This window comes from Diorhabda carinulata, chromosome 10 (genome assembly GCF_026250575.1).
Source record: "Diorhabda carinulata isolate Delta chromosome 10, icDioCari1.1, whole genome shotgun sequence".
NCBI classification, from domain to species: Eukaryota; Metazoa; Arthropoda; class Insecta; order Coleoptera; family Chrysomelidae; genus Diorhabda; species Diorhabda carinulata.
This window is the reverse complement of record NC_079469.1, coordinates 14,300,433-14,313,116: the sequence shown is the minus strand read 5'-3', so window position 1 is coordinate 14,313,116 and position 12,684 is coordinate 14,300,433. Positions and strand designations below refer to the sequence as shown.

At 30.6% G+C, this 12,684-nt stretch overlaps 1 protein-coding gene across 3 annotated transcripts in view; it reads right to left on the bottom strand.

Moving 5' to 3' along the window:
• Nucleotides 1-2,691: 2,691 nt before the first annotated feature.
• LOC130898664 (transcription factor GATA-4-like) overlaps nt 2,692-12,684 on the bottom strand; it is a 69,824-nt gene continuing 59,831 nt past the window's right edge. For 2 of the 3 annotated variants that reach the window (XM_057808108.1, XM_057808110.1), the window contains exons 6-8: nt 6,652-6,827; nt 3,840-4,134; nt 2,692-3,772 (exon numbers count right to left, since the gene is read on the bottom strand). In XM_057808108.1, coding sequence (XP_057664091.1) covers nt 3,477-3,772; nt 3,840-4,134; nt 6,652-6,827 — 767 coding nt within the window. In that variant the 3' untranslated portion in view covers nt 2,692-3,476. Of the gene's footprint in view, nt 3,773-3,839; nt 4,135-6,035; nt 6,155-6,651; nt 6,828-12,684 lie in introns of all 3 variants that reach the window. The other variant, XM_057808109.1, reaches the window with a different exon arrangement.

The window sequence follows — 12,684 nt, the reverse complement described above, 5'->3', positions numbered from 1 at the left end:
CGCCAGAAAAACCACAATTTCCCAAAAAAACTCGGAATATTCCATAAAAAACTTGAAATTTTTCCGAAAAAATCAAAATTTACCAAGCTGACTCTAAATTTCTCAAAAAAAACACAAAAATTTCTCTTAAAAACCTGAAATTTTTCTTAGAACTTAGAATTTTTCATAAAAATCTCAATTTTTCTCGTAAAAATTCGAATTTCTCCCGAAATTTTTCCGAAAAACTAATTTTTTCTCAAAAATTCGAAACTTCCCAAAAACTCGAATGTTCCTAAGAATACTCAAAATTTCTATTAAAAACTGGATATTTTTCAAAAATTCGAAATCTCCCAAAAAAACTAAAGTTTCTTCTGAAAACTAAAAATTTTCAAAAAAAAACTTCTCAAATTTTCTCAAAAACTCGAAGATTTTTTAAAAAACTTGAAATTCAAAGAAAATTCAAAGTTTATCTTAAAAACCTGAAAAACCCGAAAAATTTCTACTAAAAACTAGAAATTCTTTCCAAAAACTTTTTTTTCCTAAAAATCTCAAATTTCTCGTGAAAATTCAAAATTTTTCAGAAAAACGCGAAATTTCAGAAAAAAACCCAAAAATTTTTCTGAAAAATCTGAAATTTTTCCGAAAATATCAAAATTTTCCAAAAAAATTCGAAATTTTCCCAAAAACTCGAGATTTCTCAAAAAAACTTGAAATTTTCCTAAAAACTCGAAATTTCTCAAAAAAGCTCGAATGTTCCTAAGAAAACTCAAAATTTCTATTAAAAACTGGAAATTTTTCAAAAAATCTAGTTTCTCCTGAAAACTAAAAATTTTAAAAAAAAGCTCGAAATTTCTCAAGAGAAAACTCAAAATTTTAATTTTAAAAAACTTTTGAAATTGAGAGAAAATTCAAAGTTTACCTTAAAAACCTGAAAAACTCAAAAATTTTCACAAAAATTCGAAATTTCCCAAAAAACTAAACTTTCCTCAAAAAGTGGGAAATTTCCATGATGACTCGAAATTTCCTAAGAAAATGAGAAAACTCAAACTTTCTCTTGATAACTCGAAATTTCTCCCAATAAGGAAAATGTGTTTATCCAAAAAAATGGAAGGGAAAGTTTCAGGTTTCCAAAAAATGGGAGAAAAAGTATCAGAATTTCCAAAAAAAATGGAGGAAAGGCGTCCAAATTTCCAAAAATAAAAATTTCTCGGAAAAACTCGAAATTTTCCCAAAAAACTCGAAATATATAAACGAAAACCTCGAAATTTCTTCTCTTAAAAACGCTTAATCATCTCGAAAAACTCTAAACTTTTCTCCAAAATTCGAAACTCTCCCAAAAACTCGAGATTTCTCAAAAAAACTTGAAATTTTCCTAAAAACTCGAAATTTCTCAAAAAAGCTCGAATGTTCCTAAGAAAACTCAAAATTTCTATTAAAAACTGGAAATTTTTCAAAAAATCTAGTTTCTCCTGAAAACTAAAAATTTTAAAAAAAAGCTCGAAATTTCTCAAGAGAAAACTCAAAATTTTAATTTTAAAAAACTTTTGAAATTGAGAGAAAATTCAAAGTTTACCTTAAAAACCTGAAAAACTCAAAAATTTTCACAAAAATTCGAAATTTCCCAAAAAACTAAACTTTCCTCAAAAAGTGGGAAATTTCCATGATGACTCGAAATTTCCTAAGAAAATGAGAAAACTCAAACTTTCTCTTGATAACTCGAAATTTCTCCCAATAAGGAAAATGTGTTTATCCAAAAAAATGGAAGGGAAAGTTTCAGGTTTCCAAAAAATGGGAGAAAAAGTATCAGAATTTCCAAAAAAAATGGAGGAAAGGCGTCCAAATTTCCAAAAATAAAAATTTCTCGGAAAAACTCGAAATTTTCCCAAAAAACTCGAAATATATAAACGAAAACCTCGAAATTTCTTCTCTTAAAAACGCTTAATCATCTCGAAAAACTCTAAACTTTTCTCCAAAATTCGAAACTCTCCCAAAAACTCGAGATTTCTCAAAAAAACTTGAAATTTTCCTAAAAACTCGAAATTTCTCAAAAAAGCTCGAATGTTCCTAAGAAAACTCAAAATTTCTATTAAAAACTGGAAATTTTTCAAAAAATCTAGTTTCTCCTGAAAACTAAAAATTTTAAAAAAAAGCTCGAAATTTCTCAAGAGAAAACTCAAAATTTTAATTTTAAAAAACTTTTGAAATTGAGAGAAAATTCAAAGTTTACCTTAAAAACCTGAAAAACTCAAAAATTTTCACAAAAATTCGAAATTTCCCAAAAAACTAAACTTTCCTCAAAAAGTGGGAAATTTCCATGATGACTCGAAATTTCCTAAGAAAATGAGAAAACTCAAACTTTCTCTTGATAACTCGAAATTTCTCCCAATAAGGAAAATGTGTTTATCCAAAAAAATGGAAGGGAAAGTTTCAGGTTTCCAAAAAATGGGAGAAAAAGTATCAGAATTTCCAAAAAAAATGGAGGAAAGGCGTCCAAATTTCCAAAAATAAAAATTTCTCGGAAAAACTCGAAATTTTCCCAAAAAACTCGAAATATATAAACGAAAACCTCGAAATTTCTTCTCTTAAAAACGCTTAATCATCTCGAAAAACTCTAAACTTTTCTCCAAAATTCGAAACTCTCCCAAAAACTCGAGATTTCTCAAAAAAACTTGAAATTTTCCTAAAAACTCGAAATTTCTCAAAAAAGCTCGAATGTTCCTAAGAAAACTCAAAATTTCTATTAAAAACTGGAAATTTTTCAAAAAATCTAGTTTCTCCTGAAAACTAAAAATTTTAAAAAAAAGCTCGAAATTTCTCAAGAGAAAACTCAAAATTTTAATTTTAAAAAACTTTTGAAATTGAGAGAAAATTCAAAGTTTACCTTAAAAACCTGAAAAACTCAAAAATTTTCACAAAAATTCGAAATTTCCCAAAAAACTAAACTTTCCTCAAAAAGTGGGAAATTTCCATGATGACTCGAAATTTCCTAAGAAAATGAGAAAACTCAAACTTTCTCTTGATAATTCGAAATTTCTCCCAATAAGGAAAATGTGTTTATCCAAAAAAATGGAAGGGAAAGTTTCAGGTTTCCAAAAAATGGGAGATAAAGTATCAGAATTTCCAAAAAAAATGGAGGAAAGGCGTCCAAATTTCCAAAAATAAAAATTTCTCGGAAAAACTCGAAATTTTCCCAAAAAACTCGAAATATATAAACGAAAACCTCGAAATTTCTTCTCTTAAAAACGCTTAATCATCTCGAAAAACTCTAAACTTTTCTCCAAAATTCGAAACTCTCCCAAAAAAGTCGAATATTTTCCGAAAATCGCCGCAATTTCCTAGATTCGTACACGAAAAAGTAAAAAAAATCTCAATAAAAAACCGCCAAAATCGAAGAACCGAAACGACACTTATACATATATATATAAATATATCTATATTTATATGTACAAAAAAAAACAAAAGAAAAACAAATTTTATATACAAAAAAAAAAAGAAATTTACGACGACAACGACGAAACGACCGTCGGTCTATCGACGCCGTGTTCGCCGCCGTTTATCAAAGCTTTGTTGTTATTGTTGTTGTTGTTGTTTGTGGAACTGTCGGACTCGTCGGACGCCTGCCCCGGACTCGGCTGCTGTTGAAGTATGGCGTCGTAATAATGCGTCTGCGCCGCCGTCACCGCCGCCGAACTATACGTCGGACTCAACCGTTGTTGTTGTTGTTGTTGTTGAGAATACGAGTAACTAGTCGAATGTTGGAGTTGAGCCATCGACGCGACGCCTCCGTAGTTTTCTGTAAAAATCCCAAAAAAATAAACAAATCGCTGGAAAAAACATTTTTTTTTTCAAAAATAACTTACCGATCGAACAATGTTCCAATTTCACGCCGACCTCCTCCATTTTTATAGCGGGATTTCTCGGTATGTGTGCGCTACCGCCGCCGCCTCCGGAACCGGATTCTTTGCTACCTTTCGGTTTCCGCTTCCTCGTTTGTATGCTGTCTTTTTTCATCGATAGAGGTCGATTTACGGAATGTAATTTGAAATAGAGGCCGCAGGCGTTGCAAACCGGTTCCCCCAATGCGTTCCTCCTCCAAAGGGAAGTCGTACTCGTGTGGCAGTTGGTGCAAGTCAGACCCGCTCGACGAGACGCCGACTGTAAAATCCGTTTTTTATACATAAACACGCAAAAAATTATAAAATGTATGACAATGTTAGTCGTTGTGTATAGCGCGAGGTGAAATGATTTTTTTTCAAATCGATATTACTCCAAGAAATCTAAACTTTAACTTAACAAAAATTAAATCGAAGGCTCGTATTCGACGATTACTGGTGTCGAAGTTCAACGCTTTCGCGTATAAAGAGCTCATGAAATGAGCTCGAAACTAAAATATTTATGAAAATATCATCCATTAAGTAATAATTTACTCATAACCAAAAAAAGAAAAATTCATATTTAAATCTCGGACGGAAACTAATTTTTTGAGTATAAAGAGCTCTATATCAGTTTAAAATGAGCTCGGAATGTAAAATAAGCTGGTAATACCATCCATTAAAGTACATTTACTTCGTAACCAAAAAAAAACTGAATATTCGCATGAAAAGGGATATTTTTTTCTTATCTTTAATTGTAATGATGTCTAATGAGCTCAAAATTAATCTAATATGAGCTCTAATTTAAAAAAAAAAACTCAGAAATAGGGTATTTATATATTTATATGATATTTAAACTGACATTTTGATCTTTATTTCGATTTTATGACAATTGTTGTATGGAATGAGCTCAATATTAATATGAAATGAGCTCGGAAAATTGAAAAATATCAAAATATAAATAATCGAATGAAAAAAATTTTCATATCGATTAAAAACAGACGAGAAGTTTTTATTTCGATGTTAGTAGCTTATTGAAGTGTTTAAAGAGCTCAATTGACACGTAAGATGAGGACAAAGTCCGTATGAAATGAGCTCGAAATTGGAAAAAACACACAAATTAAATATTTGTCGATAAAAGTGTGATTTTATACTAAATACATTCATGTTCCGATCTTTATTTCAATTTTAGAACATTATTTATATGAAATGAGCTCAGTATCTACAGGAAGGAAATGAGCTCATACTTGGAAAAAAAATCAAAAGTGCAAATTTTAATTTGAATTTGATTTTATATCCAAAAATTTAAAACTACGATTTTTATATTGATTTTAGGATCGTAATTATATAAAATGAGCTCATACCAATATTAAATGAGCTAGAAAAGTTGAAAAATATCAAAATATAAATAATCGAAGGAAAAAATTTTTCATATCGATTCAGAACAGACGAGAAATTTTTATTTCAATATTAGTAGCTTATTGACGTGTTTAAAGAGCTCAACGTTCGCATGAAATGAGCTCGAAATTGGGAAAAACGCAAAAATCAAATGTTTGTGGATAAAAATATGATTTTATACTAAATACAATCATGTTTCGATCTTTATTTCAATTTTAGGACATTATTTATATGAAATGAGCTCTGAATCAATAGGGAATGAGCTCAGACTTGTAAAAAAATCAAAAGTTCAATGTTTTGATTCAAATTTAATTTTATAGGCAAAAATTACTATTTTTATATTGATTTTAGGATCGTATTTATGTAAAATGAGCTCATACCAATACGAAATGAGCTCGAAAAGTTGAAAAGTATCAAAATATGAAGAATCGAAAGAAAAAAATTTTCATATCGATTAAAAATAGACGAGAAATTTTTATTTCGATATCAGTAGCTTATTGAGATGCATGAAGAGCTCAAAGTAGATATGAAATGAGCTCGAAGTTGGGACAAAACTCAAAAATTCAATATTTGTATTAAAATCTGATTCTATAATACAAAAAAATCGATTTCAGGACAGTATTTGGGTGAAAGAAGCTCATATAGAAAATGAGCTCGCAATAAGTGATTTATTTCGATCCGAAATTAATATTAAAAAAAAAAAGTCAAAAATGACTGAATTGAATCACTTTCAACACCAGAATCGAATAAAAAAAAATCAAATTCATAATAAATTGTGAAACCTACCAATCTGCGATTCGATTTTTCTTCAGTGGCGTGCACGGAAGAATTCCGCACCCCATTGTAACCAGTATAGTAGTTCTTGTAGTAATCGGGAACACCCCCGTGGCCCGGCTCTGCCGCCACTGGAACGCAAAACGGGGGGGTTAAATCGAAAAAAAATATCAACTTTTTCATTTAAAATCGAAAAAAAAAAATTGAATTCCGAATTTGAGAATTTTTTTTGAGCAGCTTCGCCTCGCACATCGGGGGTGTTTTTACTATATTTTTTTTTGTTGTGTCATATTTTTTGTTTCCTTTCAACCGAACGACGCGACATCGTCATATCGATCAACTTAATTAACATGCAAATATTTCGAAATAAAACGTTATTCCGAGCACCCTGTATATAAATTTCCGTTTAAAAACCACATGCAACAATAACAGAAATAATTTTCGAACCAAGTTTTCGACGTATCCGCAACTTTTTGTCTTTCCGAATCTGATGATGTATGAGGAAATTAACCGAAACGTCGTCTTGGAATCGAAAACGTGGTTCGTTTGGCCCAAAAACCGACAACATCGTTCAGTATATTAAGGAAGCAAAAATTTATATAGGAAAAAAAAAATTAAATAAAAGTACCAATCTGCGAGGCTGCTTGACCAGAGGTCGATTCATTCCGTTCATCTTGTGATATAAACCGCAAGCGTTGCACAGATAATGGCCGGTTCCGTCTCTGCGCCATAACGGTGTGTCTATTGCGCCGCAATTCACGCATTCCCTACCTTCGGTGAAGAATTCGGCGGTGCGTGGATCGACTAAAGCCAAAACGTCAATTTTTACACTCACATGCTTAGCAAAAATTAAAAACGATACAAAAAAATATTAACCATTTCTCCAATAAACAAAATGACGTCATCTAAAACGTCAGGTTTGAAGCTAGAAAACAAAGCACGCAAAGAAAATGTGTCTGGGATTACAAAAAGCGTCTAGAAAACGAAGACTGGGATATAAAAACCGTCTAGAAGGAGAAAAAACTAATAAAAAGCGTCTAGAAAGTAAAAACTCGATACAAAAAGTGTCTAGAAAGTAAAGATTGGAAATAAAAAACAAGTAGAAAGCTAAAAAGCTAATAAAAAGTGCCTAGAAAATAAATACTGAACCTAAAATGTGCTTAGAAAGAGAAAACCGAAATAAAAAGTGTCTAGAAAGTAAAGATTGGAAATAAAAAGCAAGTAGAAAGCTAAAAAGCTAATAAAAAGTGCCTAGAAAATAAATACTGAACCTAAAATGTGCTTAGAAAGAGAAAACCGAAATAAAAAGTGTCTAGAAAGTAAAGATTGGAAATAAAAAGCAAGTAGAAAGCTAAAAAGTGCCTAGAAAATAAATACTGAACCTAAAATGTGCTTAGAAAGAGAAAACCGAAATAAAAAGTGTCTAGAAAGTAAAGATTGGAAATAAAAAGCAAGTAGAAAGCTAAAAAGCTAATAAAAAGTGCCTAGAAAATAAATACTGAACCTAAAATGCGCTTAGAAAGAGAAAACCAAAATAAAAAGTGTCTAGAAAGCCAGGACTCTGTATAAAAAGCGTCTAGAAGGGGAAAAACCTAAAAAAAGGTGTCTAGAAAGTTAGGACTGAGTATAAAAATTGTTTAGAAAGTGAGGACTGAATATAAAAACCATTTAGAAAGAAGAAACTAGAATAAAAAGTTCTAGAATTGAAGACTGGGTATAAAAAGTGTCTAGAAAGAAACTAGAGAGTATCTAGAAAGTTATAATTATAAAAATAAAAAGTTTAGAAAGTTATAATTGGAGAAATAAAAAGTCTAGAAAGTTATAATCAGAAAAATAAAAAGTCTAGAAAGCTAGAATCATGGAAATAAGATGAAAACAAAAATTGTAAAAAAAAGAGTCTATAAAGTGAGAATTAAGAACGAAAAACGTTTAGGAAGTGAAAATTAGAAATAGAAATAGTCTAAAAGGCTAGAAATAGGAATGGAAAGAATCTATAAAGCTATAATTAGGAAAAGAAATTGTCTAGAAACCGAGATTTGCTAACGGAAAAGTCTAGAAAGTGAAAATTAGGCAAGAAAACGGTCTAGAAAGTTAACAATAGAAATAGAAACAGTCTAGAAAGCTAGAATCAGACAAGAACGTAGAAATTCGAATAAGGAAGAGTCTAGAAAGTAATAAATTACAAAAATAAAAAGTCTAGAAAGCTATAATTGTGAATAAACATTCTAGGAAACGAGAATTGCTGACTGGAAAGTCTAGAAAGTGAAAATTACGCAAGAAAAGGATCTAGAAAGTTAACATTAGAAATAGAAAGAGACTGGAAAGCTATAATTGTGAATAAACATTCTTGGAAACGAGAATTGCTAACTGAAAAGTCTAGAAAGTGAAAATTACGCAAGAAAAGGGTCTAGAAAGTGATAAATTACAAAAAGAAAAAGTCTAAAAAGCGATAATTGAGAATAAAGATTCTAGATAGCGAGAATTGCTAAATGAAAAGCCTAGAAAGTGGAAATTACGCAAGAAAAGGGTCTAGAAAGTTAACATTAGAAAAAGAAAAAGTCTAGAAAGCTAGAATTAGACAAGAAAAGAGTGTAGAACGTAAAAATTCGAAAAAGAAAGGGTCTAGAAAGTTAACATTAGAAATAGAAAGAGACTGGAAAGCTATAATTGTGAATAAAGATTCTAGGAAACGAGAATTGCTAACTGAAAAGTCTAGAAAGTGAAAATTACGCAAGAAAAGGGTCTAGAAAGTTAACATTAGAAATAGAAAGAGACTGGAAAGCTATAATTGTGAATAAAGATTCTAGGAAACGAGAATTGCTAACTGAAAAGTCTAGAAAGTGAAAATTACGCAAGAAAAGGGTCTAGAAAGTTAACATTAGAAAAAGAAAGAGTCTAGAAAGCTAGAATTAGACAAGAAAAGAGTGTAGAACGTAAAAATTCGAAAAAGAAAGATTCTAGAAAGTAATAAATTATAAAAAGAAAAAGTCTAAAAAGCTATAATTGTGAATAATGATTCTAGATAGCGAGAATTGCTAACTGAAAAGTCTAGAAAGAGAAAATTACGCAAGAAAGGGGTCTAGAAAGTTAACATTAGAAATAGAAAAAGACTGGGAAGCTATAATTGTGAATAAAGATTCTAAGGAACGAGAACTGCTAACTGAAAAGTCTAGAAAGTGAAAATTAGAAATAGAAATAGTCGAGAAAGCAGAGGTTGGAAAAAAGCGAATTTGAAAACCGAACATTTTCTAAAAAGAATTACAACTTCGCAAACCGAAAACGCGTTTCCGTTTCCTATTTTTCGTACGAACCTCGTAAAGATATTTAACGAAAAAAGAAAAAAAATCCCACGGAATTGCATCTTATAGCAGCCGATTTCGAAGAAGCCCAACGATGACTCGGCACATTATTCAATTCCATCATTATTTTAAACGATGTTTGTTTATAAATGCAACTGTTGTGTCTATTAAATTCGCGTGATACGAATTTAATTTTTCAGTTTTCGTTTTCGAAAACAAAAAAAATTTATTACAAAATCCGATTTTAAGACATCGGAATATCGAATTTCGCCTATAAATTCTCGGTCGGCCAGACACCGAACGTCATTCCTAACCTCTTCAAACCAGATGGCTGCCGTTGTCGCAAGAAACGATTTGACCCCGTATGCGAAGTGTTGAACGCGACGAAATAAATCAAAGAGAGTCTCTCGAAATTTTGGAAAAAAAATCCTTTTGCTTGTATTTTTTTTTTCTTCGATTGGCGAAACGTCTTGCAAGATTTATGGGGGTGTTTAAAGATCTAGACCATTTCTTTGAGGTTAAAAAAAAATAAAGGTTAGGCGCCGTATCATTTCGTATCGGGTTACCGATAGAATATACGGGGATATCCATTTATCAATGGAGATATTTATCGGAAAGATTATCAACTTTGAAAACCGAACTAAATCATTTTATCGAACTTAGTAGCAGAAAGTATTTTTTTTTTTGATGTTTACGTAACTTTTCTTTGGTTTCTTTGAATAACTCATGTATTTTTGTCATAAGAAAACTAGGAAATGAAAGTATGTATAAAAATAGAATGCGATGTAAAAATCTAGAAAGCTAGAATTGGGAATAGAACGAGTCTAGAAAGACGAAAATTAGACAAAGAAAGCTAGAATTGGGAATAGAACGAGTCTAGAAAGACGAAAATTAGACAAAGAAAGCTAGAATTGGGAATAGAACTGATCTAGAAAGACAAAAATTAGACAAAGAAAGCTAGAATTGGGAATAGAACTGATCTAGAAAGACAAAAATTAGACAAAGAAAGCTAGAATTGGGAATAGAACTGATCTAGAAAGACAAAAATTAGACAAAGAAAGCTAGAATTGGGAATAGAACGAGTCTAGAAAGACGAAAATTAGACAAAGAAAGCTAGAATTGGGAATAGAACTGATCTAGAAAGACAAAAATTAGACAAAGAAAGCTAGAATTGGGAATAGAACGAGTCTAGAAAAACGAAAATTAGATAAAGAAAGCTAGAATTGGGAATAGAACGAGTCTAGAAAGACGAAAATTAGACAAAGAAAGCTAGAATTGGGAATAGAACGAGTCTAGAAAAACGAAAATTAGATAAAGAAAGCTAGAATTGGGAATAGAACGAGTCTAGAAAGACGAAAATTAGACAAAGAAAGCTAGAATTGGGAATAGAACGAGTCTAGAAAGACGAAAATTAGACAAAGAAAGCTAGAATTGGGAATAGAACGAGTCTATAAAGACATTTAATAAAAGAAAGCTAGAATTGGGAATAGAACTGATCTAGAAAGACGAGATTTAAAAAAAGTAAGCTAGAATTGGGAACAATTCTATTCTAAAAAGATAGAATTGGAAAGAATAAGTATCTAGAAAACTTGAATTCGTTGTAAAGAGTCTAGAAAGTGAAAATTAAGAATAGAAATAATCTATAAAGTGAAAATGGGGAATAAAGTGTCTAGAAAGTAAAATAAAGTATCGAGTTAGCTTTAATTGAATAAAAAGATTCTAGTAAATAAGAATTGGAGCTACAAAGAATCTAAAAAGCTAGAAATAGTTATAGAAAGATTTTAGGAAGACAGAATTACGGAAAAACCTTAAGTAAACTAGAATTATATATAGAAAGAGTCTAGAAAGAGTGTATTGAAAAAAAAAGAAGCAAGGACGGGTTATGAGAAGTGTCTAGAAAGCGATAAATCGTTTTAAATGAATTTTCAAAACTAGAAATCTATGACCATGGATAAAATTAATCTAGAAAATTAAAACCGAATAAATGAATATTAATTGAAGTAAGAAATGAGATAAAGAAATCTAGAAAAAGAAGAATTAGAAAAAAAACGGAGTCTAGAAAACTATAGACTTGAGAATAAAAAGTGTCCAAAATACTAGAAATCGGCGTTACTAGTCTAGAAAGCGGAAATTGCAAATAGAGAGAATCTAGAAAGCGAGAATTGGAAATGAAGAGACTAGAAATCTGAAAATCGAAAAGAAAGGTCTAGAAAACGATTATAGATAACATAAAATCTAAAAAAAAACAAGAATTACAAGAATAAAGTGTCTAGAAAACGATAATTGGGAATTAAAAAGTCTAGAAAGGCGAAAATTAGAAAAGATAAGAGTCCAGAAATATAGAATTGGAAACAAAATGTGTCTGAAACACTATAAATCGATGTAAATAGTGTTGAAAGCGAAAATTAGAAACAAAAAGTACAGAAAGACAAGAATTAAAAGAAGAAAAGTCTAGAAAACGATAATTGGGAATCGAAAAAGTCTAGAATAACGAAAATTAGAAAAAGAGAGATTCCAGAAAAAAAGTTTTTCCAAGATTTTCACCCAATTTTTCGGTACTAATGTATAAAAAAAAAATATTAATACGAGGGAAAGTGAAAAAACTCATTTCTTAGAAAGAAATAAATGTTTTTCATCTAGTACACCCCTCGTATTACGAATATTCGTGTGGCAATAGATGCGTGTGTGTGTGTGTGTGTGTGCGAAATGATAGAAAACAGATAAGGGGCGTCACCTCATGGGATTTATTCGGTTTCTTTTACATATTAAGCCTGCGTGTGGTTTTTTGTATCTCTGTAGCACTTACAAATTGAAGAACATTCCTTTTAACATTTTAAATGCCTCCCCCGAGTGGTTTTGACTCGAAACGTCGTCGTCTAATTGAGGAAACTATCGTTACGACGTTTCGTATTTGAAATTAACATCTTCAGTACTGTTTTCGAGCATAAATTTAGAAATTTCAAATGTTATTGTCAATTTTTTTTGGGAAAAAAGGCGAATTTCAACTAAAAACCTGCTTAACGACGTCTAGAGAGAGAATATGAGAATTAGAATAAAAAAAAGAGTCTAGAAAAGCTAAAATTAGGAAAAGAAAATTGTCTAGAAGATTAGAAGTTGATATAAGTAGTCTAGAAAGCGAAAATTAGAAATGGAACGAGTCTAGAAAGGTTGAATTAACAACTAAAAAGTCTAGAAAGGCGAAAATTAGAAATAGAAAAAATCCAGCTAGCAAGAATACAAAATAAAGGGGCTTAAAAGCTAGAACACGAGGTTCGAAGGTGATAATTGAGAATATAAAGTCTATAAAAACAAGAATCAGAAATAGAAAGAGTCTAGAAAGGCAAAATTTAGAAAAAGAAAAA